This window comes from Oryza glaberrima, chromosome 3 (assembly GCF_000147395.1).
Source record: "Oryza glaberrima chromosome 3, OglaRS2, whole genome shotgun sequence".
Taxonomy (NCBI): Eukaryota; Viridiplantae; Streptophyta; class Magnoliopsida; order Poales; family Poaceae; genus Oryza; species Oryza glaberrima.
The window spans coordinates 12,621,929-12,647,057 of record NC_068328.1 but is presented as its reverse complement, the minus strand read 5'-3'; the positions used below and the strand labels follow the sequence as shown (position 1 = coordinate 12,647,057).

General features: G+C 45.5%; 3 protein-coding genes across 4 annotated transcripts; 1 reads left to right on the top strand and 2 right to left on the bottom strand.

Moving 5' to 3' along the window:
• Positions 1 to 560: 560 nt before the first annotated feature.
• Positions 561 to 5,311, bottom strand: LOC127767669 (nuclear/nucleolar GTPase 2). The gene is made up of 11 exons (XM_052293080.1): positions 4,949 to 5,311; positions 4,242 to 4,375; positions 3,912 to 4,041; positions 3,395 to 3,555; positions 3,152 to 3,253; positions 2,950 to 3,054; positions 2,747 to 2,875; positions 2,520 to 2,660; positions 1,885 to 1,985; positions 1,492 to 1,549; positions 561 to 1,185 (listed from the first exon to the last, which is right to left on the bottom strand). The coding sequence occupies exons 1-11, from the start codon at positions 5,205 to 5,207 to the stop codon at positions 898 to 900; spliced, it is 1,608 nt and encodes a 535-aa protein (XP_052149040.1). The 5' UTR covers positions 5,208 to 5,311; the 3' UTR covers positions 561 to 897.
• Positions 5,312 to 7,133: 1,822 nt separating this feature from the next.
• Positions 7,134 to 10,069, top strand: LOC127766839 (nucleolar protein 56-like). The gene is made up of 8 exons (XM_052291999.1): positions 7,134 to 7,432; positions 7,532 to 7,746; positions 7,998 to 8,155; positions 8,370 to 8,557; positions 8,655 to 8,907; positions 9,030 to 9,178; positions 9,266 to 9,418; positions 9,500 to 10,069. The coding sequence occupies exons 1-8, from the start codon at positions 7,228 to 7,230 to the stop codon at positions 9,835 to 9,837; spliced, it is 1,659 nt and encodes a 552-aa protein (XP_052147959.1). The 5' UTR covers positions 7,134 to 7,227; the 3' UTR covers positions 9,838 to 10,069.
• A 293-nt stretch (positions 10,070 to 10,362) lies between these two features.
• LOC127766840 (SAC3 family protein C) lies at positions 10,363 to 14,592 on the bottom strand. 2 transcript variants are annotated; one of them, XM_052292000.1, is made up of 8 exons: positions 14,250 to 14,588; positions 13,960 to 14,060; positions 12,681 to 12,902; positions 11,908 to 12,129; positions 11,704 to 11,789; positions 11,415 to 11,511; positions 10,932 to 11,024; positions 10,363 to 10,810 (listed from the first exon to the last, which is right to left on the bottom strand). In XM_052292000.1, the coding sequence occupies exons 1-8, from the start codon at positions 14,491 to 14,493 to the stop codon at positions 10,655 to 10,657; spliced, it is 1,221 nt and encodes a 406-aa protein (XP_052147960.1). In that variant the 5' UTR covers positions 14,494 to 14,588; the 3' UTR covers positions 10,363 to 10,654. The 2 variants fall into 2 exon arrangements, with proteins under 2 accessions (XP_052147960.1, XP_052147961.1); XM_052292001.1 differs by having other exon boundaries at positions 10,654 to 10,844; positions 14,250 to 14,592.
• Positions 14,593 to 25,129: the final 10,537 nt, after the last annotated feature.

The following is a 25,129-nucleotide window of genomic DNA, read 5'->3' as shown; positions in this document are numbered from 1 at the left end:
CTCTACTTTCCACATCCTTTCTTCTCTTCACCTCATCTTCATACTGATAAGCTCCTCCGGCTAGTTGTGAGCTTCACTGTAGTCAGGCAGCCAACGGTGGCGAGGCAGTCCTCGAAGGGCGCTCGTTAGGATTGATTCGGGTGGCGGTGGCTCTGGTGGCAGCCTCAGCACTGTTACGTGGGAGCCCGAACCAACTACCCTTTCTCCCTCATCCTCTCAATCACTTACATGTAACATTTTATTTTCGGTGACTAGGATGACGTAAGCAACCATCCATACTGTTATGGGACCTGACTCAGACGGTTTTATCAAGATAGGGGTGAAGATTTTTTGTGTTATGATTTACGATTGGAAATTAAACTCGACGTAAAGTTGAGGGATGGATAATAGACTTATTCCTCCCTTTTTCAATGGTTAGGTCCGCCCAACGATAACAAACCAATATTTTGTGGCCCATATGGATGCATACATAAGCAAGGGGCAGTTCAGGCAGCAGCCAAGCAGGTGAAACGAAAAGGTAAACCGTCAACAAAAGAGTGTTTCACTTTTGACCCCATACAAATACGAATGACTTTGCGGAATTAATGTATCGGAATAAATTTGTTTCAAGTAAAGTTGGAACAAAATGGTTATATTAAGCTACCAAAACACTCTATCTGGTCTACAACAAAGGCCCACACAATATATGAAGTTACAGAAGTTTCCCAGTCCCACTTGATTCCAGTCTTTCGTTGCAGTAGAACGCTCTTTCGTTGCAGTAGAACGCACCGGTGAACTGAACGATCGTAACATTCATCGTAACATTCCTGTTAGACACCAAATCCTCATAAAATCTCTAGGTATTTAGCAAAATTGTGCCCTGTTCTTTATCATGCAGGGTTCCTAGCCTTTTGTAGATCACTCTGATTGCTCCGCGACTTCACTATCTTCATTAGTTACACCAAATTCCTTTTGGCAAGGAACATTCATCTGCTGCTGTGATGAGATTATTCCCGCTATCGCTTTCATGGCGGCAGCAGTCCTGTCACTACTCACCCCTTCCTCATCGGATTTCTCCACAGGTTCAGCTGTTTCAGATGGACTATCTTCACCTTGCTGTGGTGGAGGCACAAAAAAGGGAATCTTGCCCCTCTGCCAGTCATGAAGCACCATCTTGGCCGTTGTTGTAAGATCAGGCTCCCCACCCTGTGAACCACAAGTGTAAGCACCATCAGAAATTGTTGGTTAATCTTCTAAAGATAGTTTTTTTTTGCTCAGAATCTTCTATAGATGGTTAATTTAAGCTGTTCATATATTTAGAATGGCATGGATCCAATTAACCCATCTTATTGACACATTATATTGTTAAAATTTGTAAAACACTGTAAATCAGTATACAATTACAATTCTCCAATTCTCCAATTCCCCAATCTCATAAAGCCTCACCACAAGAATAATATATTTGATAGAAACATGACTGACAACATGTCAACATATATGCTAAAGCCATACCCTGAGTAGCTTTCCAGTGGTCTTGCTCAGTTGGACAAGAAAATCATTATCATCAACCCTGCAGAAAGATAACATATCCAACATAAGATATGTGCTGTCTCCAATGGTTTAATTGTTTCCATGCACAACAGCATCACAAGGCTAACTACAAGCAAGCGCATCCTCTTCATGGATATACTTTATCAAAAGAGAGCAAATATGCTATGAGTAAACTAACAGAATAGTGTCATAAAAAATGCCAAGTCTTAATGTTCAGATTTATGAGAAAAGAAAAGTAACCCAAATACTAACATACTTATCCAATAGGGAACGCATTGTGTGGAAATAATAACCGTTATGTTCATATCTATATAGAACAATTGTACCATAAACTAAATGTTAAAAGAAGCATACCAGTCTTCAATTTTGTAAGCTCTTTTAAGATGCTCCTTTTTTACACGTCTCAGAACTTCACCAATGTGCTCAGAAGCATCCGCCAAATTTGTCACACGCACCTGACAACAAATGCAAATACATGATGAATGAAATTACCCATCTAGATAAGTACACAAACGTAGCATCTTTAAAATGCCTGGTAATCAACTAGGATAGACATCCATATAAATATAAATATATGCTTCAAAAGTGGCAGTGCTCCAGCGTGTGACCACAGAAAAATATCTGAAGGGCAATAAACAACTATAAAATATAATCCACACTATCCTTGGATTGCCTTGGGTGTTACTGGAATTTTTTTTAAGCATTAATGGACAACTGGACAGACAGGCAATAGTTATAGTCTTGTAGATTGTCCAGGGTAAAAGCTACCCATGGGACTTCTATACCACCTCAGACCAAGATAGCAGCAGCAAGCCCATCTCTAACTCTTATGTTGAAATAATGTTTGAGAAAATGCATTATATATATCTGTCGTACATAAAAGTACCGGCAAGGTGAAAAAAAATATAGTGAGGTGTTTTACTAGATACTTTGTTTTGTGCAATCTAACTAAAAAGTGAAGACAAAAACGAACAAGTGCAGATACATACCACGCCCTTAAGAACAATATCAGTTTCTGAATCATTGTTTTGGTACACAACCCCAGGGCAGTCAATCAGAAATATTCTTTTAGTCAGAGTAATGTACTGCCACACCTTCGTCTCTCCAGGAATTGGAGCCACTTTGCAAACCTATGGATATAGTATACAAACAAAATACTCAGAAAGTTCACCAAAAAGATGTCATCTGTGAAGCCGGTTAAAGAAAAGAGAATTACACTCTTGGAGCGTAACGTGTTGATAACTGATGACTTCCCAACATTGGGGTATCCAACAAAACCAACAGATATAGCTTGTTTGTCACTCTTCAGGCGTGCAAACTGCCGTAACACTGAAAGAAGTGATCCCTGGAAAAGATTCAAATGCGTAAGGGGTAATTTATGGTGAAGCAATGAACTTCTTCAGGATTCTGCTAGCTTACTTTGCCAAATGAACTGTTGATGCTTGCATGGAATGCTAGGGTGGGGTAGTCCTGTGATAAAGTGCGCAACCATCCTTTTGTGGCCCAAGCAGGTACTAGATCACACTAAAAAATGTATACCATCATTCATCAATGTGCCACCATACAAGGATGAAAATAGTCCGTCTTTTGCACTGTGTATTGTTGTGGAACTTATCAATACCTTATTTAGTAAGAATACCAAGTGTTTGTGCTTGGCATTCTCCTTCAGATGTTTCTCCAGATGGTAGCATCTAGTACCCATTGGATCCCTGGCATCCAACACCTGTGCAAAACAATAGGATCAACAAATAAATCAATGCCCACTTCTATTTATTTTTTTTTTAAAAAAAAAGCACCAAAGATGTCTGGATGGTTTGACAGAGTGAGAGTATTTTTTGCAAGGACAAAATGTCACAACACTTACCTGCACGACAACATCTGAAGAGTCAATAACTTTATAGAGTTCACCCCAAATTCTTTTGCTCTGTCCCTTCTCAAACATTGTGTGCCGGACTAGGTCTCGTAAGCCATCTTCCTCTTCCTCTTTCAGCAACTTCGCTGTAGCATGCTTATCCTCAAATGCACCTATAAAACTCAACATTTTACTAAGAGTACAGGACATTGATAGTGGTATTCTTGATAAATAACAGCATACAAGCTCATGTAATTGACTTCTGAAAATAAGAAATACCCAAGGCCAAGAATAGTCTACAACAATCATTAGTGGTTCTAAGTAGCAAAATGGCCAGGAGGCCTGCAAATTAAAATTTGAAGATCTTTTTGGAATATGAGTGCAACATGTACATGAGATAAATTTGTCCAAGTTGCAAAATAGGATTTCAAACTTAAAGGAAATTGTGTTCTTCATAAATATCAGTAATTACATATAACTAAAAAATATTAAGCGATTAAAGTACTGGGTACATATATACAAACTGTACCTTGAGAATCATCAGCTTTCTTCAATAGAGATTCGTAATCAAGAGCCATTAGTTTTGGGCGTTTCCTCTTGCCCTTTGGTCCAAATGCATGCTCAAAAGGTTCAGTGTCAAGAAGATGCGCCCTAGCTTGCTGTATCATCAACAGGGGCAAACATACATACATAAGTGCAACATACGGTACACTGATATAGACAGTAGACTATAGAGCACTTCGCCACAGTTAAAATGGAAGGCACTATGTATTTTAACAAAAGTACTTAATTCTTCAATGTCCAAAATAGATTGCAGACCCAACATTTTCGACAGCCTAATGACCAAAAGAAGTTGTACCTTTTGATGATCCTGCAGTAGTGACAGTGGAAGCTTCCGCTCTTTCAGTATCACATTATAGTTATTGGAAAGCCGACTCTGGAGTTCCTCCCGAAAGAATTCAAGCTCTTTCTGATTAACGACTCGTGTATTTCCTGTAAGTAGCAAGAGCAGAGCAGTACAGAAATAAGCACACTTGCAGACTTGCTGTTACGTCACCGGAATCAAATGTGGAACAAAATGGAAGTAGAAATATTGCAACAGGGAAATGTTCATTCAAGGCATCTACGCATTTTGATCATATATCAAGCCATAACCACCAATCAAGCATACCTTACCGACGTTTCGAAAAGGTTTCAACCAGCAAATTGTCCCTACCATAATTGAATAGCACATTGAGTCGCGCACTTCCATAAGTCATGCCACACAAATTTCACTTGTACAATCATTAGCTACTATTCCAGCAAAAATTAGTACCAAACAGACACCAATTCGACGGTCTATATACGATCCATGCTAATTGCTAGGTGCCGAGTTACTAGCTGAATCAACAAAAATTAGTACCAAACAGACTCCAATTCGACGGTGCATACGAGCCATGCTAACTGCTAGGTGCCGAGTTACTAGCCGAATCGAATTCGCTTCACTTTTCTCCTCAGCTAGTATCATTTAACTCCCAACTAGAGAAGAAAAGGGGAAAGCGAAGAGGGGGGCGCTGGGATCCTCACCGAACCAGCGGCGATCGGGCTCGATGCGGGTGTTGGGGAGCTCCTTGGACTGGAGGTCGTGCTTCAGGATCTTCCCGCCTCGGTCCCTGAGGGGCCTCATCTTGTACATCTTGAGCCGCCGCACCGTGGCCGCCGATCGGCCGCCGCCGCCGCCCCCGGCGCCGCCGCCCGCGCCCTTCTTGTCATTGGCGCGGTTGACGTCGAGCGAGTGGCGCGGCTTCCCCGACACGTTCACCGCCCTCTCCTTCTTCTTCGCCATCGCAGAGGATTTTTCTTCTTCTTTTTCCTTCTTTCTCCTGGTCGGCGGGAGAGAGGAGAGGAGAGGAGGGGAGGCGGTGGTGCGGGGGGAGAGAGGAGGAGGCGAGGATGGGGAAGGCTAGGGTTTTGTACAGGGAGATGCGTGCGTCGCACGTGCGCCTATTGAGGATTGAGGTGTGGCCGTGTGGGCCGTGCCAGCCGGGCCGGGCTGTGTAATGGGCCGTCGTCCCATCACCCGCGGCGACGTCTGCCATTTGTCGGCGACATTCTTTTTTCGAGTTAGTTAACCTGCTCGGTCAAATTTACAAATGACATAAAAATAAAAAATAAAGTAAAAGGGACTAATTATTTATTAGCATGTCAATGATTTAAATTCTAATAGAAAATGCATTATTAGAAACACAAAGCCACGATGTATAATGCAACTTTGGCATCAAAGCTGTCAAAAAAAAAGTGATCGTTTTTCACATAATTAGATCATCAAAATATGTGTTTGTAAAGCTGTTTTATAAAGAAAAAAAAATAAGTAAATTGTAGTTTGGCTCGTATATTTTTACCCTTGTTTCTGATAGCTTACCTATATTTTATACTTTGGACCATATAACTTTACTATTTACTATGTGTTTCACTCAAGACCACATCCTCATATTTTCCAAGTCTGGTAACCCATCATGGCATCACCGATGCACCTACACCATTGCGTGTGTGCTCTCTCTCGTGTGCACACATTGCCATCACCAAGCATGACTATCGGTGTTGTGCAGCCCAATCAATGTGTAACTTGGATCTAACCACGAGAGAGGAGAGTGGTGATGGTGGCAACCTGATCTACAAGGGAGCAGGAGTAGGGCAGCAGCGGGCGTCCACAGTCCCAATGGGCGATGGTTTGTGTCCTGATTTGGAGGACGGAGTAGAGGTAGTGGTTCATTATATTGGCCACCCTATTTGGAGATAGGAGCATCAACGTATGGGATTAGCAACATTGGAGGGGCTTTAGCTCGAGTGTTGGCATACCAGAGGTGCTAGTGATGAACCTTGGGCTAGGCAATAGGCAAGCAATGTTGAGCTCCTTGCCATATCTGCACAAGAACAAGTAGTGGGCTGACTCCTAATGTTGCACTGCACATATATTCCCTTGTGTTCACCTCGTTCTCCTTCTATGGATGGACCAAATAGCCATGGTGGAAACTCAAGCAATAACTCAACTCAGTACTCTATTCGAAGCTACTATGTTTTGGTAAGATTAAATGGTATTATTAAGTGAAAAATTTATAAATTCTTATTTCATCGTGTAACTAGGGTAATATAAAGTGATGGAAGATGAAATTTACTCAATTTTTAGAGTAAATTTTACTTTGGACCACCTTTTTATTACCGGTGTTTCGCTTTGGACCACCCTTTAACTGGTGTTTTCACTTTCAACCAGGTAATCTTACCTTTGTTATACTTTGGACTACTCTAACTCTTATCTCAAGCATATGAATGATTTCAAGTACGCCGGCTCAAATTCATCAGTAAACCCACACCGCTTTATATAGACAATTTATTTGAAATACGACAAGTTTAATGTAAATAGAAAAAGAAGTTAAGGGTGGTCCAAAATGACATAAATGCAAAATTACCCGGATCAAAGTAAAAACATTAGTTAAAAGGTGATCCAAAACAAAACACCAGTAATAAAAGGTGACCAAAGTGAAAATTACTCTATTTGTTACTATCCAACCAACCACTTTCTCATCAATAATTCAAATCATTGTAAAAAAAATGCAATAATAAGGAAAAAGAAGGACCCTCATCAAACAAAAAGGAAAAAGAGGAAGAGAAATGAGAGAAAAAAAAGGGGGCAATAATCACCTAATGGCTTGATCGCGATCCAACGGCTGCGGAGAACCCAGCGTGAGCCATAAATCATCCACCCCCGCGCCGTTGTCCGCCTCCCCTCGCTCCCCTAAAACCCTAACCCCCCTTCCGCCGCCGCCCCCAAACCTCAACCCGCCGCCGCCGCCGACGCCGCCGGCGAGATGGCGTTGTACCTGCTCTTCGAGTCGGCGTCCGGCTACGGCCTCTTCCACGCCTACGGCATCGACGAGATCGGGCAGAGCGTGGACGCCGTCCGCGCCTCCGTCGTCGACCTCGACCGCTTCGGCAAGGCCGTCAAGCTCGCCGCCTTCACCCCCTTCTCCTCCGCCGTGGACGCCCTCAACCAGTGCAACGCCATCTCCGAAGGTCCTCTCGCGTTCTTGCGCCGCCGCCGCCAGCTCAGGCGGGATTCGTGCTTCTTCTCCTTTTTTTTGTTTTTTTTTTCTGACGCCATTCTGCGTGCAGGGATCATGACCGACGAGCTGAGGAGCTTTCTGGAGCTGAACCTGCCCAAGCCCAAGGAGGGGAAGAAGGCCAAGTACAGCCTCGGCGTCGTCGAGCCCAAGGTCGGCTCCCACATCTCCGAGGTCACCGGCATCCCGTGCCAGAGCAACGAGTTCGTCCAGGAGCTTCTCCGCGGCGTCCGCCTCCACTTCGACCGCTTCATCAGCGAGCTCAAGGTGATAAACGATTCCGCTTTATCACCACAAACCCTCTTACTAGTAGCATATAACGATTTATTTGCTTCGTTTGCTTGATAGCATAGCGACTAGAATGCATATGTGGGCGTTTGTTTGTTCAAAGAAAAATGCATGCGTTGGGCATAAGTTACAAAGAAAAATCTCGTATGTGTGCTTAAGTTCAAAATCTCGTAAAGAAAAAATGTATGTACACCCGTTTGCTTATTCTGGTTTTGTGTGATTTACTTTAGAAATCGGACTTGGAGAAGGCGCAGCTTGGCCTGGGTCATAGCTACAGCAGGGCGAAGGTGAAGTTCAATGTGAACCGCGTTGACAACATGGTGATTCAGGCTATCTTCCTGTTGGATACACTTGACAAGGACATCAATTCTTTCTCCATGAGAGTGAGGTCTGGTTTCTTCTTCCGTGTTTTGGGTTAATATAATGCATTTTTTTTTGTTGTGGACATGCATGATTGTTCTATTGATTCACCACACAATGGTGTTTGGGCCATCTGTTCTGATTGAGACATTGGGTACTTTAGGGCATATTACTGGGTACCTTGGTAGTAGCTTAATGCTCCGGTGAATATTGATTGCTCTCTTACCTTGTCCATTTTACAGGGAATGGTTTGGATGGCATTTTCCTGAGTTGGTCAAAATTGTCAATGACAACTACATCTATGCTAAGCTTGCTGATTATATAAAGGACAAATCTGAGTTGGCGGAAAAAGATATTTCGAAGTTAGCTGATCTGATTGGAGATGAAGATAAGGCAAAAGAAGTTGTCGAAGCAGCAAAGGCTTCAATGGGTAATGAGATATGATTACATTTAACTTCTGTTGTAATATAAATCTAGTAGTTTCTTTGTAGTAGTTTTTGTGGTTTATTGATCCTTTTGCTTTTCAGGTCAGGATCTGTCAGAAGTTGATTTGATGAATGTGAAGCAGTTTGCTCAAAGAGTCATGAATCTGTCTGAATATCGTAAAAACCTTTATGAGTATCTTGTTACCAAGATGAATGATATTGCACCGAATCTAACATCATTAATTGGTGAAGTTGTTGGAGCACGCCTTATCTCTCATGCTGGCAGTCTTTCAAACCTTGCTAAGTGTCCTGCCTCCACTCTCCAGATACTTGGTGCTGAAAAGGCACTTTTCAGGTTGTTAAAACTGACTGATTTCTTGGTAGCTCTCAAATTCCAAGTAACTGTATGGAAACTTGTTTCAAAGTACTGATCATAGAGTATATGTCAACTTCTTATGCTTCTTTACTTTCTCCCAGGGCATTGAAAACTAGGGGGAATACGCCAAAGTATGGCCTTATATTCCACTCATCCTTCATTGGCCGTGCTTCAACCAAGAACAAAGGCAGAATGGCTAGATATCTGGCGAACAAGTGCTCCATTGCATCACGCATTGATTGTTATTCAGGTTAGTTGCATAGTTCTGTTTTCAATTTGTATGTCCACTAGTTACTGCTTTTGCTGAAAGAACTTGCTGCCATATTTTGGAATTCAGAGTCAGCTACCGCAGTCTTTGGGCAAAAGCTTCGTGAGCAAGTTGAGGAGCGGTTAGACTTCTATGACAAGGGTGTTGCACCTCGTAAAAACCTTGATGTGATGAAAGCTGCGATAGACAGCATGGTTAATGATGCCACAAATGATGTTGATGGTAAGTTGGCTAACTTCGGTTGCCAGAAATGCTAACATTGAGCTACATGTTACTATCATTTATAAACTGTGCATTGTGCAGATGGCGAGAAGGTCGAAGCATCTGCCAAGAAAAGTAAGAAAAAGAAGTCTAAAGCTGAAGCTGATGGCGAAGCAATGGACCTGGACAAGCCTTCCAATGTGGCTGATGAAGCTGAGCCTGGAACTGAGAAGAAGAAAAAGAAGAAGAAGCACAAGCTGGAGGAGGAGCCACAGGAGCAGGAGAAGAGCGCGGCGCATGCCAATGGCGACGCCGAAGAGAACGGTACTCCCAAGAAGAAGAAGAAGAAGAACCGTGAAGTCTCGGAGAACGCTGAGCCTAAGACGGCCACTGAAGGGAAGAAGAAAAAGAAGAAGTCCAAGACCGAGGACAGCGACTGAGTGATCGGTTTGCCTACTTGCATGGCTGATCTTTCTGATTAGTGTTGTTGGAAGCAGAGTTAAAAAAAACACCTAGATTCCTAGTTCCTGAAGACAAGAGCAGTCCTGAACTATGAAATTGCCCTCCCATCCTCTTTCCCTCATTCGATGTTATCAATTTTGTGTGTGATAGATGCTCCGGAATTATTGGGAGCGAAGTATCGCTGCCGTTATAACAAAACTTCACTTGATATCTTATCGCTCTTGAACTTCCCCGGCGCCGTGAGCTTGTCTGAGCTCCAGGCCGCCGGCATCCAGGTCCTCGATATCTCCCTCGCCTCGCCGCCGGCAAGTGCTAGCAGAATCGTATCTCCCTCGCCGGCGGCAAGGGCTATCAGAATCGCACGAACTTTGTCAGGTTAAAGTGACAGGTTATCTCTGGTTTCTCTTGATTCAAACATTAGTTCGGGGTGTTAGAATCGATTGGAAATTTGGAATCGACAAATCCACTGTTACTTTTTCATAGCAGAAAGCAAAATTCTGGTAATGGCATTAGATGCGATCGAATTGCAAAATAGACGAGAATCAAATCACCAACAATACCAGCAACCATTAGCATATTGTGAGAACATCAGAAGAGAATACTGAACTACTCATCGAAGCTCACAAAATACACTTTGTTGGAGAGAATACAAGAAAATGTACTGTTATCATTCGTAATTTTCTTTTACTGGGATCAATTGCTTTCCGTATTGGATACTTGGAAGTATAGGTGCTTTAGCACACAACTGAACAAGTGAAGAATGGAGTACATTTTACATTCGCTACAATATTTTTTTCACCTTTGATTCTCCCTTGATATGTAAATGCCATTAATTTGAGGAATTGATGCTGGTACGCAGAAACTCGCCTGTTTAGGAGCAAAAGCTTTCGTATCTTCGTTGTTGTTAATTTCAAGTCCACATAATCTACAAAGAGTTTCCAGGTCCAGCTCCTAAAGAAGTTCCAAAACAAGAATCGACATCCAGCTGATGATTTTAGAACTGTTCACTAAAGCTGCAACTAAAATGCACAACTGCAGTAAAAATATATGTCGAAGGGTGGTGTCCGCGTACCTCGATCATTAGGATTTCTGATAAATGTGTCAAAGGGTGGTGTTGAAGTTTGTAGCCACTATGATTGAAGTACATTAATGCTCTAACACGAGCCTTTGGCAGCAAAGCAGGCAAAAAAAATTGATATGTCAGAACGAAATATATCCAGCAATATTAAAACTTTTGAATAAAGAAATGTGCTGGTAACAACCACTAGCATAACACAAACTTGAGATAATTCTCATTCATACTGAAAGGATCAGAACACAATTTTAAAACGGGTGAGCAAAATTTAACTAACAATTGCAGCAATTCGTTTTTTTGCACAAACAATTAAACACTTCAGCAGTATGTGGGCAACTGGGCACCTACTTTACACTTAACAACTGTGTTTGTAAAAGCTAGATAACAGATACCATATGGATATAACAGGCTCAAATGTACATACAGAAGGCAAGGATATCACCTTATCATTAAAAGGGTCAAAATTGCTGTTCGGCTTACCTCATTGAGAAAAGGTTCTAACAGACGCAGCTGAAGATCGGTTCCTTCAGCTGCTATGGCGCAGAAGAAACGCTTGAAGTTTCCTAGGTGGTAGAATCTGCAGAAAGAAGACCAGAACATATATATATCAATTAAGTTTAAAATGATGTGTCTCAATAGTTAGCACTTCTGAGTTGTCCCAAATCATACTGCTGTGCACAAAGAAGACTCAAGAAGCATGATGGCTCTTAGAGCATGACAAAAATGAAGGCTCTATGTATGTTGATACAAATAATATGCATAAAGTTACCTTAATATAGATCTAGCAAATACCATTTCCTTTGATTGTATAATTGAAGCAGATAGATGGCCATACCACAAAGAGAGTGAATCTACCTGGAGATAAACAGGAAATTAGGCTACTATTCACTAGCTGGAGTAAGAAGAAAGTATTGGGAACAAGAGAATAACATAAATTAGATTATTTAGAAGGCAATAAAAATTGGGGGCAAACCATTTTGGGTATCTTGCAGCCCAAATGTAGAAGCACGTAGAAGGAATAATATTCAGTCTCTTTACTACTCTGTGAATTGTTCTTGTGAATTACATCATACATATCAAACAGCGAAAGAAGGCACTTCATTAGCTGCTCCATGTTTAGGTAACACAGGGAAGAAGCATCAGAATCCTGGGAAGACCTAGAAAGCTTCTGATGGGATAGAATATGAAACTTTATCTGCAGAAGGCAGGGGCATGCATCAGATAAAGCTGTGAAAGAGGAATAATCTACCCTATATGCTTGCACTTGAAGCAAATATGTTCCTCCACCTTAACAAAATGACATCCGGCAGCATAACATCAAAAGATAACAGCATCTAACGAACAAAAAGGACCACTTAGTGGCTAACACAGATGCCAAGTAGAAAATGCCTGAAAGAACTAATTCATGCATAATCGGAAAAGAAACATACTTTCTCCCAAACCAATTAGAGAGAAAAGGCGAGAACCTCAACAACATTTTATGCATATTGAGTATTACTCTATCTAACAAGAGTTTGGATGAGTGAAATTTCTGGCCTCAACTACTTAAAAAGGATGGAACATAACCTTACAAGGAAAACAAAGAGAAAGTTGTTGAGTAGTAGTTCTGTGATAGAGTATAAGGATGCTCAATTCTATACTGTTAAAAGTTAGATTCCAGACACAACAATCTAAACCAGACAAATAAGTACCCTAAAATTCAGAGGTCTATACAATAAGATAAAAACATGGATGATATGAGTGTACCACATCCTCGTATATTTGAATTGCTTGGGCATTCACTATGTTCTGAATACTGAGGTCTTGCCTCACAGACCTTGTCCTATCAAATATAAAATCATGAACTATCTCAAACTGATGCTCTGAGGAATCCAATAAATGCAAAAGATAATCCATTGTTTCTCGCAGGACTGGGAGAGGGCGTATATCTGATGCCTGTACACTCGTGGAAGAGATAGTTCTGCAAAACTAGCAGGAAACCAAGTGTTAGAAAAGGAACGGAGATACACAGAATTCTCAAATAGCTACCTGATTCTCTTAAAACACACGCGGTTCATGAAATCTTTCAGACCACATGAAACTGTAGTGCAAATTTGTAATTATAACAGTGTTTTCAGGTGGCAAATTGGCTATTCTATGTGGTTGGTAAAGATTCATTATCTTACACACCTTTTATGATTTTTCAGTGGCATTTTTACTCAAGTTTGCAGTGGCAAGTAAATGAATTCCGACAGTTTCACCTCAAGTGTGCAGAACATGATATCTCATTGTATTACTATTATTTTCGTTGATACAAGCTCTTTTTACCTAATAACAATGGCATGCTAAATAAATAATGTAAAAAAAAGCATAATCTGCTTTTGCACATTGCTTTCTTTTATCTGCAAACATGACCACATATTCAAGATAAAAATAAGTATTAAATGAATTGATAATCCTGTCCTTTCGTCATATCTTCACCCTTGCAAAAATACTAGTACAAGGTAAGTACTAAGTAGGGTTATATTTCATCCAATAAACTATAAAAAGAAATCAAACAAAATAAATATAAATCTGACACTATCGTACATTCAATCTCTTGAAGCTAGGCTACCCGAATAGCTTCCTTACACTCTGGCAGTGATTGGACAAGACAAGCGTAGATCAGATTTAGTGCTGCATTGCTGTTATTGCATTATTGGTGGCATATGTAACTATATAGCTACATCTAACATAAAGTGTTGATTGTTCCAACACATGCTTAACGGCAACTGATCACCCTTTTAAGCAAAAATACATGCACAGTTGCATGCACAAAAAAAAAGCTCCCAGCCCCATATCAAATCCAATCAAAACAGACTAAACCACCACATGGAATGGAACCAAGCTATAGCCTGTCCATTTGCATGGAGAGAACAATCCAAGCAGATACGCACCAAAAATGACCAGCAGTGAAGCATCACCACGACCCAACCGCAAGTTCAAAAAGAAAAAAAAAAATCAGGAATGGCCTCCACATGAGTACGGAGAAAAATGGATGGCTCACCTTCTTCACGGCGAGGGAAGGGGACGTGCGCGCGGGGTCGCCGCCCACCCGCTCGAACACCGCCAGGTCCCTCAGCCGCTCCCTCTGCGCCCTCTCCCTCGCTGCAGCAGGAAAAAAAACAGTAGCATCCATGAGCTAAAACGCGCCAACCAAATCCATCCAATTAGGGGCCAACTGACCGCGCAATTTCGTCGAACAGGTGGGGGGCAATTCGCCCCGCCAAACGGGGGTCAGGTCAGGTCAGCCAGCGTCGGCGTGAGCGCACGGGAGGCTTGGACGAAGCGCGTTACCTGGGCACATGTCGGGGCAGCTGCCCACGATCGGCGGGGCGTCGCCGCCGGTACCAGCCGCGGTGGCGCTGGCCGCCGCCGGGAAGGAAGAGGTGGAGGAGGAAGGAGGAGGTGGCGGTGAGGGGCCGGCGCCGCGGCTGCGACCAAGGCCGCGGCCTTCTCCCCGACCTCGCCAGCCTCGGCCCCATCCGTGGCCACGAGTGGAACTCCGGCCGCGGTGGCTCGCCATGTCCCGGCGATCCATGGCGGCCCTTGGCCTCGAGCTCCGAGGGGTAGTCTGGTAATTTGGTGGTTAGTTGAACCGTGGAGTGGAACAATGGAGCTTCAAACGAACATGCTTTTTTAGTGGAGAGAGAGAGAGGGGGGAGGCCAAGATTTTTTTTTAACCTTTTAAAATCTTAATTTAAAAGTAATGTCCTGTTTTCCAATTTTTTTTTTAAATTTCTAACTTTTCCGTCACATCTAACTTTCTACACCCACAAACTTCTAACTATTCCGTCATATCGTTTCAATTTTTTTAAACTTTCAATTTTAAAGTGGAACTAAACACAGTCTAAATCATCACCAAACTTATTTTTAAACTGAATCTTTCGACCACGTCAGCAAGAGTGGTGTCATGAAATACCGTTGCCACGTCAACTAGAACAATACTACTCCCTCCGTCCTCTAATAAAATGGATTTTGACTTTTTGCATGTACTGTTTGACCACTCGTCGTATTAAAAATTTTTTGGAATTATTATTTATTTTTTACTTACTTTTTGCTTGCACTGTTTGACTATTCGTCGTATTAAATTTTTTTTGGAATTATTAATTATTTTTTTGACTTAGTTTATTATCCAAAGTACTTTATGCACAACTTTTTGCTTTTTTATATTTTTACAAAATTTTTGAATAAGACGAGTGGTCAAACAGTGCAAGCAAAATATCAAAATCCCTTGTATTATGGGATGGAGAGAGTATCACACTACCCTAGCTAGTGTGACGGAGTTATTTTGCCACACGCACTCTGGCTGACGTGGGCACGTGGCAACGTTCTCTTGCCAAGCCATTCATATTGACGTGACAAAACAAAATTTTCACATCAATAAATCGATTATTGATGGTGTGACAATATTATTTCGTCACGCACAGACGAAGTGGCGTGGCAACAAATATTCAGGTTTAGAAATAAGTAAAGAGATGATTTATGTTTAGAATTAAAAGATTAAAAATCATAAATATTCAAAAACCTAAAGGCAAGACGGTGTACCGGTGTTTGAGGTTCAAACTGAGATGTGGGAACTTTTTTTTTCAATTACACAAAAAAATGTATATGCACGTTATATAGTCTACGCACTTGTGAATGCATCATCTATAAAACACTTGCCGAGACGGGGGCATATAATAAATACAAGAAATATAATTGGAAGAATGAGCAGTTCTTTTTGAAAGCTCTGCATTTCTGTCAGGGTTACGAGTAAGATATACCCTCTACCTTTTGATATACATTACATATCGATATGGTATACTTGCACGTATACGGACGTTTTCGGCATACGTTAAGGAAATTTATTATAAAGTTCACAGATGGAAGGAGTCCTACTCGGATAGAACTGAGTCGTCATTATATCGTATCGGGTCCGATGTCTCCGAGTCCTACTTGGAGACCAGTTGACCTGCGGTATAAAAGGAACCCCCCGGGGAGGACCTAGGGCATCGAATCTTACCGCCAACACATCCACCACAGCCTACGAAGCCGGAGCCTACAGGAGCCAACTCGCCGGGTGATCTAGTCGAATCAACTCGATTACGATCTCGTCGGTATCGTTGAGTTCCACTATTCCCTTTGTAATATGTGGTTTCCATCATATAATCCCATATCAACTGGATTAGGGCTATTACCTATCAAGGGGCCAGAACCAGTATAATCTTTGTTTTCTGCCTACTCGATGTCGTATTACGTAGATCCTCGTACCAGCGTACCCTAATACCCTCTATATCCGGTCTACGGGTATCCCCCGTCGACAGTGGCGCGCCAGGTAGGGGCACTTGGTGCTCAAGGTTCTACTACTATGACATCCAGCTTCGTCGACAACGGCGTCAACACCAACCTCAACCAAGGAGTTCCTACTTCAACAACGCTGGTGTGGACTCAAGTCGGCGAAATCGTCTTCCCGGTTTACACCACAGTGCCAATCTCAGCTGGTCCGTCAATGGCCGGAAACGAGAACGCAGTGGCTATAACCCAGGACGACTACATGTTGAACGATCCTCCCGCCGAAGCGGAGATCGGAACGTCGACGACATCCGAGCCTGAGAAGGATCCTAGTGCGTCCAAACCTTGTCTTTCCGACAAGAATCACGAGCCGACGAGGATGACTTCCGAGGTGACAAGGTCCTGGTGTCCTATCCACAAAACCAGAAAACACACCTTGCAAGCCTGCTGGGTTTTTCTCAACGTCCACGCTGAAATTCGTGCTTGCAAAGAGCGTGGAATTCAGCGTACTTCTCCAACTCGTGATGTCTATTGTCCTATTCACAAAACAAAGAATCACGACCTCTCAAGCTACAAGGTCTTTCTCAGCGCCATGAAAACGTCACCTCCTAAGGTCCAACAGTCACACATCCCCCTCAGGGATGAGGACAAGGAAAAAGGAGCGACGCTGATTTCAGATCGATTTGTTGGGGTAATCGACATCGATCCCCACGAACCATCAGTCTTGCACCTGCTCGAAGACTATGGCTCATCGTCAACGAATACGCCGCACGAGGTATTGGTTATCGACGAGACCGGCACGTCAGCGCGCACCAATGCGGAAGCAGGGAATCAAGTGACTACACCGGCCCAGCACATCAGGGTCGTCAACGCAATACTGGGAGAAACCCCCTACGATCCCGTTCTGAACGACGATCTCGCACGATGGACAGAACGGTTACGGGAATCAGTGACCAACCTCAGCAACGCGTTCGAAGAGGCCACTGCTGCAGCGCACCCGGAACAGCCACCAACTGGCGATGCTAATGGTGAAAACCCTGAACAGCGGGAATCGCCTCATCGAGCCACCCCTCCACCTCGCAGCACCGGTGATCTCCGCGATCACCTGAATGGCCGCCGAGAGGCGCTATGCACATGAGACAACGAGAACCGTTCCCGACATCGCGTCTCTTCACGGCGTCACGATAACGAAGAACGAGGAGGCCGTTCGAGCGAAGACCGAGACCGTGATAACCGCCACAACCGCCATGATCACGACGATCGCGAACGGCGGGTGCTGGGTGATACTGGTCGAGGACGTCACCATAATGACGACGATGATGGAGATCGGCGCCGAAACAACAACGGGAGACGACGACAGGATTCTCGAGAACCCAGCCGACGTCCTCGTAATCGTACGCCGGAACCAAGCGACCCATCATCATCGTTGTCATCTTCTTCATCCTCAACATCAGATAGACATCCACGAAGGATGTACGATTGCCGACAACCCACCGCCCCCAGCGCTGGGTGTAGAGCTTTTGGTCGTTTACTTCGAGATGTCCGATGGCCTGAAAGATTCTGACCAGGAGCAATAGTGAAATATGATGGGAGTACCGACCCTGAAGAATTCCTTCAGGTTTACTCCACTATACTCTACGTTGCCGGAGCGGACGACAACGCGTTGGCGAATTATTTGCCAACCGCATTGAAAGGCTCTGCGCGTTCATGGCTAATGCATCTCCCCCCTACTCGATTTCTTCGTGGGCAGACCTGTGGCAGCAGTTCGTCGCCAACAATCGCCACGCGATCGAAGACGATCTACATGCGTTGACACAGAACCCGGATGAATCCTTGAGGGATTATGTTCGGCGCTTTAATGAGTGCAGGAATACAATCCCCGAGATCACCAACGCTTCTGTAATCCGCGCCTTCAAGTCCGGTGTCAGAGATCGCTATACTACCCAGGAATTGGAAACGAGGCGCATCACGACTACTCGGAGATTATTCAAAATTGTCGATCGATGCGCTCACGCGGACGACGCACTAAGACGCAAGAACGACAAACCGAAGACCGGAGGAGAGAAGAAACCAGTCAAAGACGCACCTGAGTCGAGCAAGAAGTAAAATTGCAAGAGTGGGAAAAGGAAAGCTCAAGCGGATGTTCTCGCAACAGAATACGCGGACCCTCCCAAGCGCCCAGACCCACAAGGCAGCGACACGAAGAAAACATGGTGCCCTATACACAAGTCAGACAGACACTCTCTAGAAGATTGCCTCGTCTTCAAAAAGTCGCTCGCAAAACACATGGCATTGGAAAAAGGCAAGCGAGTGCGTGTGGTCGAGAAGGACGCTGAAGCGGCAACTCAGGAATCGGACTCAGCATACCCAGACTCTGATCACCATGTCTCGCACATCTTCAAAGGTTCCACGACATACTCTTCAAAGCGAGAATACAAGAAGGTGGAACGTGAAGTCTGTTCGACGTGGCAGGGAGCTGCGCCCAAGATGAAGTGGTTTGAGCAGAAGATAGAATTCTCTGAAAAGGACCACCCCAAGACTGCTGTCATCCCAGGGCGATATCCAATCATGGTCGAACCCACTATTCGGAATATCAAGGTCGCACGAGTTCTGATTGACGGCAGCAACTCAATCAACCTTCTCTTCGCCAGTACCTTGGACGCAACGGGGATCCCACGAAGCGAGTTGACACCCACCGATCAACCCTTCCATGGAATCACACCCCAGTCATCGTCCAAACCATTGGGCAAAATTACATTACCTGTGACTTTCGGCCAAACAAATAACTTCCGAACGGAACAGATCAACTTTGATGTCGCTGAATTCGATGCAGCATACAATGCCATCATTGGGAGAACTGCACTTGCAAAGTTCATGGTCGCATCTCACTACGCGTATCAAGTGCTCAAGATGCCGGGACCGAAGGGAACAATCACTATTCAAGGGAATGCTAAGTTGGTAGTGCAATGCGACAAGCGGAGCCTCGACATGGTCGAGCACACACCCAGCCCACCCGCCACAGCTGAGCCACCCAAGAAAGTGAGCAAAACAAACAAGACACTGAAACCGGACGGCGCAATCAAAATCTTTCCACTCTCCAGTGCCAACCCCGACAAGACCGTCAAGATCGGGGCATCACTAGGCGAAAAATAGGAACTCGCGCTCATCACCTTCCTCCGCGACAATGCTGACGTGTTCGCTTGGCAGCCGTCCGACATGCCGGGGGTACCCAGGGAGGTTATTGAGCACAAAATCATGGTGCGACCCGACGCCAAGCCAGTAAAGCAAAAACTGCGTAGATTTGCACTAGATCGAAAACAAGCCATACGAGAAGAGCTTGACAAGCTTCTCAAAGTTGGCTTCATCAGAGAGGTACTCCATCCAGAGTGGCTAGCCAATCCTGTCATGGTGTGGAACGCCAACGGGAAATGGAGAATGTGTGTCGATTTCACCGACCTCAACAAGGCGTGTCCCAAGGATCACTTCCCTCTTCCTCGAATAGACCAACTGGTGGACTCAACAGCCAGTTGTGAGTTGTTGAGCTTCCTCGACGCTTACTCCGGCTACCACCAAATCAGTATGGCGAAAGAGGACGAGGAGAAGACATCATTCATCACGCCGTTCAGAGTATTCTGCTACGTTAAGATGCCGTTTGGACTAATAACCGCAAGAAACACTTTCCAGCTCACGGTCCAGGGCACACTTAGCGACCAACTCGGAAACAATATCGAGGCCTACGTCGACGACATTGTTGTCAAGACCAAGACAAGCGACTCATTGATTGACGATCTGCGGGAAACGTTTGACAACCTCCGACGATATCGCCTCATGCTCAATCCAGAGAAGTGCACGTTCAGAGTACCATTGGGCAAGCTGCTCGGCTTCCTCGGCTCTGGCAGAGGAATAGAAGCAAATCCCGAGAAGATCAAGGCAATCGAGAACATGAAGTCGCCTACAAGACTCAAGGAAGTACAGAAGCTAACCGGATGCATGGCGGCACTAAGCAGGTTCGTCACTAGGATGGGAGAGTAAGGACAACCTTTCTTCGCTCTGCTGAAAAAGAAAGACAAATTTGTATGGACACAGGAAGCCGAAGAGGCATTCATTGCACTCAAGCGCTACCTATCAAATCCACCTGTACTTGTTGCCCCCTAACCTATTGAAGAATTATTTCTCTATATTGCCACCATGCCATATTCTGTTAGCACTGTCATTGTTGTCGAGAGAGAGAAGGTGCAATGACCAGTCTACTATGTCAGCGAAGCTCTCCACGACGCAAAGACAAGATATCAACAGATCCAAAAACTGCTCTACGCGGTAATCATGACATCAAGAAAGCTACGCCACTACTTTCAAGCCCACAGGGTCACAGTTGTATCCTCCTTCCCTCTCGGTGAAGTAGTGAGAAACAAAGACGTAGTCGGCCGTATTGCGAAATGGGTAGTTGAGCTAAGCCAGTTTGATGTCCGCTTTGTGCCACGAACAGCCATCAAGTCCCAGGTACTTGCCGACTTTGTAGCCGATTGGACTATGCCTGATAACAGGTCAGACAACCAATAGACAACGAAACGTGGACAATGGCGTTCGATGGCGCACTCAACAGCCAAGGAGCAGGGGCAGGATTCATCTTGACATCACCTTTAGGAGATCAATTCAAGCATGCAATTCACCTCAACTTCAGGGCGACTAATAACACAGCCGAGTACGAAGGACTACTCGCCGGGATAAGAGCTGCAGCTGCACTCGGAGTCAGGCGACTAATCATGAAAGGAGATTCCGAACTAGTCGTGAACCAGGTGCATAAAGATTACAAGTGCTCCAACCCCGAGTTATTCAAGTATCTCGCAGAAGTCAGGAAGCTAGAAAAAAGGTTCGATGGGATCGAGGTCCGACATGTATACCGCAAGGACAACATTGAACCAGATGATCTAGCACGGCGTGTGTCCAGACGAGAGCCACTCGAACCTGGCACCTTTCTAGACGTCCTAACAAGGCCATCAGTGAAAGACGCAAGCGGTGAAGATAGCCCGGTCTCCCTCAACAACAGCTCGGGGGCTACAGAGGCAGAGCGCGCCATTGCCGATATCGAGACCACAGACGATTGGCACACCCCACTCATCAAATTCATAGGCAGCAAAGAGTTGCCCGAGGACGACGCAGAAGCCGAGAAAATATCCTGTAAAGCAAAGGTCTACTATATGATCGGCAATGATCTATACAAGAAGGCATCAAACGGGGTACTCCTGAAATGCGTCTCGTCCGACGACGGCAGACATCTCCTCCTCGACATACATGAAGGGATCTGTGGGTCACATGCCGCCGGTCGGACATTAGTCAGAAAAGCTTTTCGACAAGGGTTCTTCTGGCCAACCGCCCTCAAAGACGCCTGCGACATGGTTCAGCGGTGTGAAGCCTGTCAATTTCAAAGTAAACACACAAGGCTACCAGCGCAAGCACTCCAGACTATCCCTCTCACTTGGCCGTTCTCATGCTGGGGGTTAGATATACTCGGGCCATTCCCACGAGGACAGGGCGGCTACATGTTCCTATTCGTGGCGATCGACAAATTCACTAAGTGGATTGAAGCGACACCCACAGGGGAAATCAAGGCCAACAACACCATCAAATTCATCAAAGGGATATTCTGCAGATTCGGATTGCCCCACCGTATCATAACGGACAACGGCTCCTAGTTCATTAGTGTCGATTTCCAGGATTACTGCATCAGGCTGGGAGTCAAGATCTGCTTCGCCTCGGTTTCTCACCCTCAGAGCAATGGACAAGTCGAGAGGGCAAACGGCATAGTACTACAAGGAATCAAGACCCGCGTCTATGACAGGCTCATGTCACATGACAAGAAGTGGGACGAAGAACTTCCATCAGCACTATGGGCCGTGCGTACCACACCGACAACGTCCAACAAGGAGACACCCTTTTTCGTCGTGTACGGCTCAGAGGCCATGCTCCCCACCGAGCTACGACATCAAAGTACACGAGTACAGAAATATTCCGATGAGGATCAGGAGGAGCAGCGAAATGACGATGTGAATCTGCTTGAGGAACATCGCGAACGAGTTGCCGTTCGAGCAGCCAGCTACCAATAGGCCCTTCGCCGTTACCACGAGAAGCGCATCCGAGAACGCACGCTTTTGATCGGAGACTACGTCCTCCGACGTGTTCAAAGCCAAGCAGGGTGAAACAAGCTCTCACCCAAATGGGAAGGACCGTACACGATCACACAAGTTCTGCGGCCAGGCGCATTCAAAATTGCAGACGGCGATTGTCGCGAGTTGGCAAATTCCTGGAACATTCATCAATTACGTAAATTCTATGTATAAGTCAATAGTATCCATACTTGTAAGACATCTTACAGCTTCAATAATGCCTATTTTTCAGGTCCAGACCACAATCAAAGTGTTCCTTCCCGATGATCCCTTACCCAGATGACACCTAGCGTTGAAACCTACCCTCATGTCCCTTTACGCCGTCTTGACAAGGCCTCCGAGGAACCTAAGGGAACTTCAGCTGGGGCCGCCCAGAGCCGATAAGGCCTTGTCGGATCCTGTAGAGATGAAAGACCATGTAAGATCTGGTCGTGTAAGAGTTCTCGCCGTGTGTATTAACCAAGCCGTGTAATCGGAAATAAACTTTCCAACTTCACGGCTGGGGGCTAGGATCAGTGCTTGTTCAACCGAGGCAGGTCAAAGGTCCAAGAGCCTTATCTTCCGAGAAGAATTCTCCGATGACAAGGCTGGGGGCTAGGGAGAGTGTATAACTCAAACGACTAATCGAAGTCGCGAAGTGAGAAGACACTCATACACGATACATCCAGAGTAAGAAAGCTTAGTTGGATAGATTTCTTTTCTATTTCACAAGTACTTCTTACAATTCTATAAAAATCCAAAATTATATTACACTCTTCCCCTAGGACATTTGTCACAAGACACGGAGACTACCAGGAAGGCCAATGCTAGTCCATAGACTGGAAGACCTTTTCCGCCAGCGGCGCCATCGACTTCGCCAGGCCATCTATCTCCGTAGGAGTTCTCCGAGAACGAGAAAACCCTTCATGGAGGAACTCGAGGTGCAGCTGCGGACAATGATCTCGTATACAGGCCAATACATGCCCCCCGGCATATCGGCTCGATCGACGAGACTCCTGCTTCAGGGCCTCGTCGATACGCTGACTGATGCCCTCAAACTAGGCGCAGGCCCCATTCAGCCACGAGATGTATCCATTCCTCGGGATCCCCACGGGGTACCTGGAGCTCTCTACAGACCCTTGACATGGAGGTGCAGAAACTCTTCAGATACGAGTTGAACCACACCTCGCAGCCCCGTAGTGTCTCCACGGCCTGATCCTTCTTCACTTCCAGCATAGTCCTCTCGAGTTCCGCGACCTCAAACTTCGTCCTCCAATACTGGATGCGACGATCCTGGTCAGCAAGCGCACTCTCGAGGTCTGCTCAGCATGGAAACGACTAAGTCAAACTGCTCTTCTCTCGCGAGAATACAGCAAATCAAGTCGATCCAGACGGAAGAGTAAAGGAGATGAAAACAAAGATAACCAACCTAAGGGAGTCGTCACCATGCCCGTTTCCACAGGCGAATTTTGAGCTACATCGCCCTCCGGCACATGTGGCTCGAACGCAAGTGCCGTAACGATCACTGGCAACTCAGGCTGCCTGCGCTGCTGGACATCCTCGACATCAACATCTCTACAGACGACAATAAAGTACTCAAGATCAAAATGCTAAAGAAAGCTAAGGCGATGACTGCACACACAAAGGCGGTTGGAACCAATGAAAGTTTTACAAAGCATGACTAAGAAGTACAAGAGAGTCAAAATCCTACTCTTCAAAAAGTGGGAGAATAGACTCCCCCAGATCGCCGACTTCTTCCATCACATCCTTGCACGCGTTGCTAGCCGCCCCTGATCCAAGATCTTCCGCAAATCGAGTTCAGGGTGCACCAGTCTCACACACGCAAGGACATGGCACGCCCCGGTATAGATCCCATTGGACGTCTCCTCTCCGATCCTGGCCGCGTGCTTGGAGGGGATCTCCTCCATCGCCGTCGCCAGCTCCGCAAGAGAAGTTGTTAGCGAGAACTCATCGGGATTCGCCGGAATGGTAGACTTGATACCGCACTCCCCGGCGAGCTAGTGCAGACCAGTATAGGTGACTCGCAACGAGCCATGGATTTCCGACAAGTTGTTCTCGCGCTCTGACATGCGGTGCTCGAGTCCCTGCCGTTGTCGCTCATTGCCGGCCACCAGCTCTCGCATCTTCTGGAGGTCCTTGCGAACCTCCGCCAAATCGCGCGCCAGCCGGTCGGCGCGCTCATTCGCCGACGCCGCCGCCACCGCCGCCGCCCTCGCCTCCGCGATCTCGCGGCTAATGCCGCGAGCACCAGTCTCTAGGAGGCGCCCCATCTCAACCTGGAGCTCCTCCCAGGTGAGGACGGCAGCCGGCAGACCTTGACCAGCGGCGAGATCGCTAGCTGGGCCGCTAGGTGTCGCCTCGCGGCTCCTGGGCACGACCACGACATCCGTCGAGGCCACGACAGGAGATGCGCTGGAGGTCCCTCCAGACCGGTCTTGCGCCGCCTTCGCCCACGCCGCCCTGCAGAAAGCTGCAACTGAGACAGGCTGCAACAGTTTGACGAAGTGACAAAACCTCAAAGTCATCCACTTACTTCTCGCCAAGCGTCACTAGCCGCTGCCGACGTGGAGGCGGGGGAGATGCGTCCGAGGCCTGGAGTATAACGGATATGATGTGAGGTGGAAGTTTTCCGACTACGTGATGAAAGAACAGGAGAACTTACCGAGGGGGTGGGTATCTTCCGACGATGTCCGACCATAGAGGAGAATTTCCTCCCCTTTTTCGGAACGTTGCCGCCAC

What these genes read in the sequence shown, in the direction of transcription:
- LOC127767669 (XM_052293080.1), bottom strand. Translation starts at nt 5,207, where the DNA reads ATGGCGAAGAAGAAGGAGAGGGCGGTGAACGTGTCGGGGAAGCCGCGC. An exon ending in CTTCAGATGTTGTCGTGCAG is followed by an intron (nt 3,254 to 3,394) that starts GTAAGTGTTGTG and finishes TGTTTTGCACAG; the next exon opens with GTGTTGGATGCCAGGGATCC. An exon ending in ACACGTTACGCTCCAAGAGT is followed by an intron (nt 2,661 to 2,746) that starts GTAATTCTCTTT and finishes CTATATCCATAG; the next exon opens with GTTTGCAAAGTGGCTCCAAT.
- LOC127766839 (XM_052291999.1), top strand. Translation starts at nt 7,228, where the DNA reads ATGGCGTTGTACCTGCTCTTCGAGTCGGCGTCCGGCTACGGCCTCTTC. An exon ending in GCTTCATCAGCGAGCTCAAG is followed by an intron (nt 7,747 to 7,997) that starts GTGATAAACGAT and finishes GATTTACTTTAG; the next exon opens with AAATCGGACTTGGAGAAGGC. An exon ending in TCTTTCTCCATGAGAGTGAG is followed by an intron (nt 8,156 to 8,369) that starts GTCTGGTTTCTT and finishes TCCATTTTACAG; the next exon opens with GGAATGGTTTGGATGGCATT.
- LOC127766840 (XM_052292000.1), bottom strand. Translation starts at nt 14,493, where the DNA reads ATGGATCGCCGGGACATGGCGAGCCACCGCGGCCGGAGTTCCACTCGT. An exon ending in TTCAAATATACGAGGATGTG is followed by an intron (nt 12,130 to 12,680) that starts GTACACTCATAT and finishes TGCCTTCTGCAG; the next exon opens with ATAAAGTTTCATATTCTATC. An exon ending in TTTGCTAGATCTATATTAAG is followed by an intron (nt 11,512 to 11,703) that starts GTAACTTTATGC and finishes TTCTTTCTGCAG; the next exon opens with ATTCTACCACCTAGGAAACT.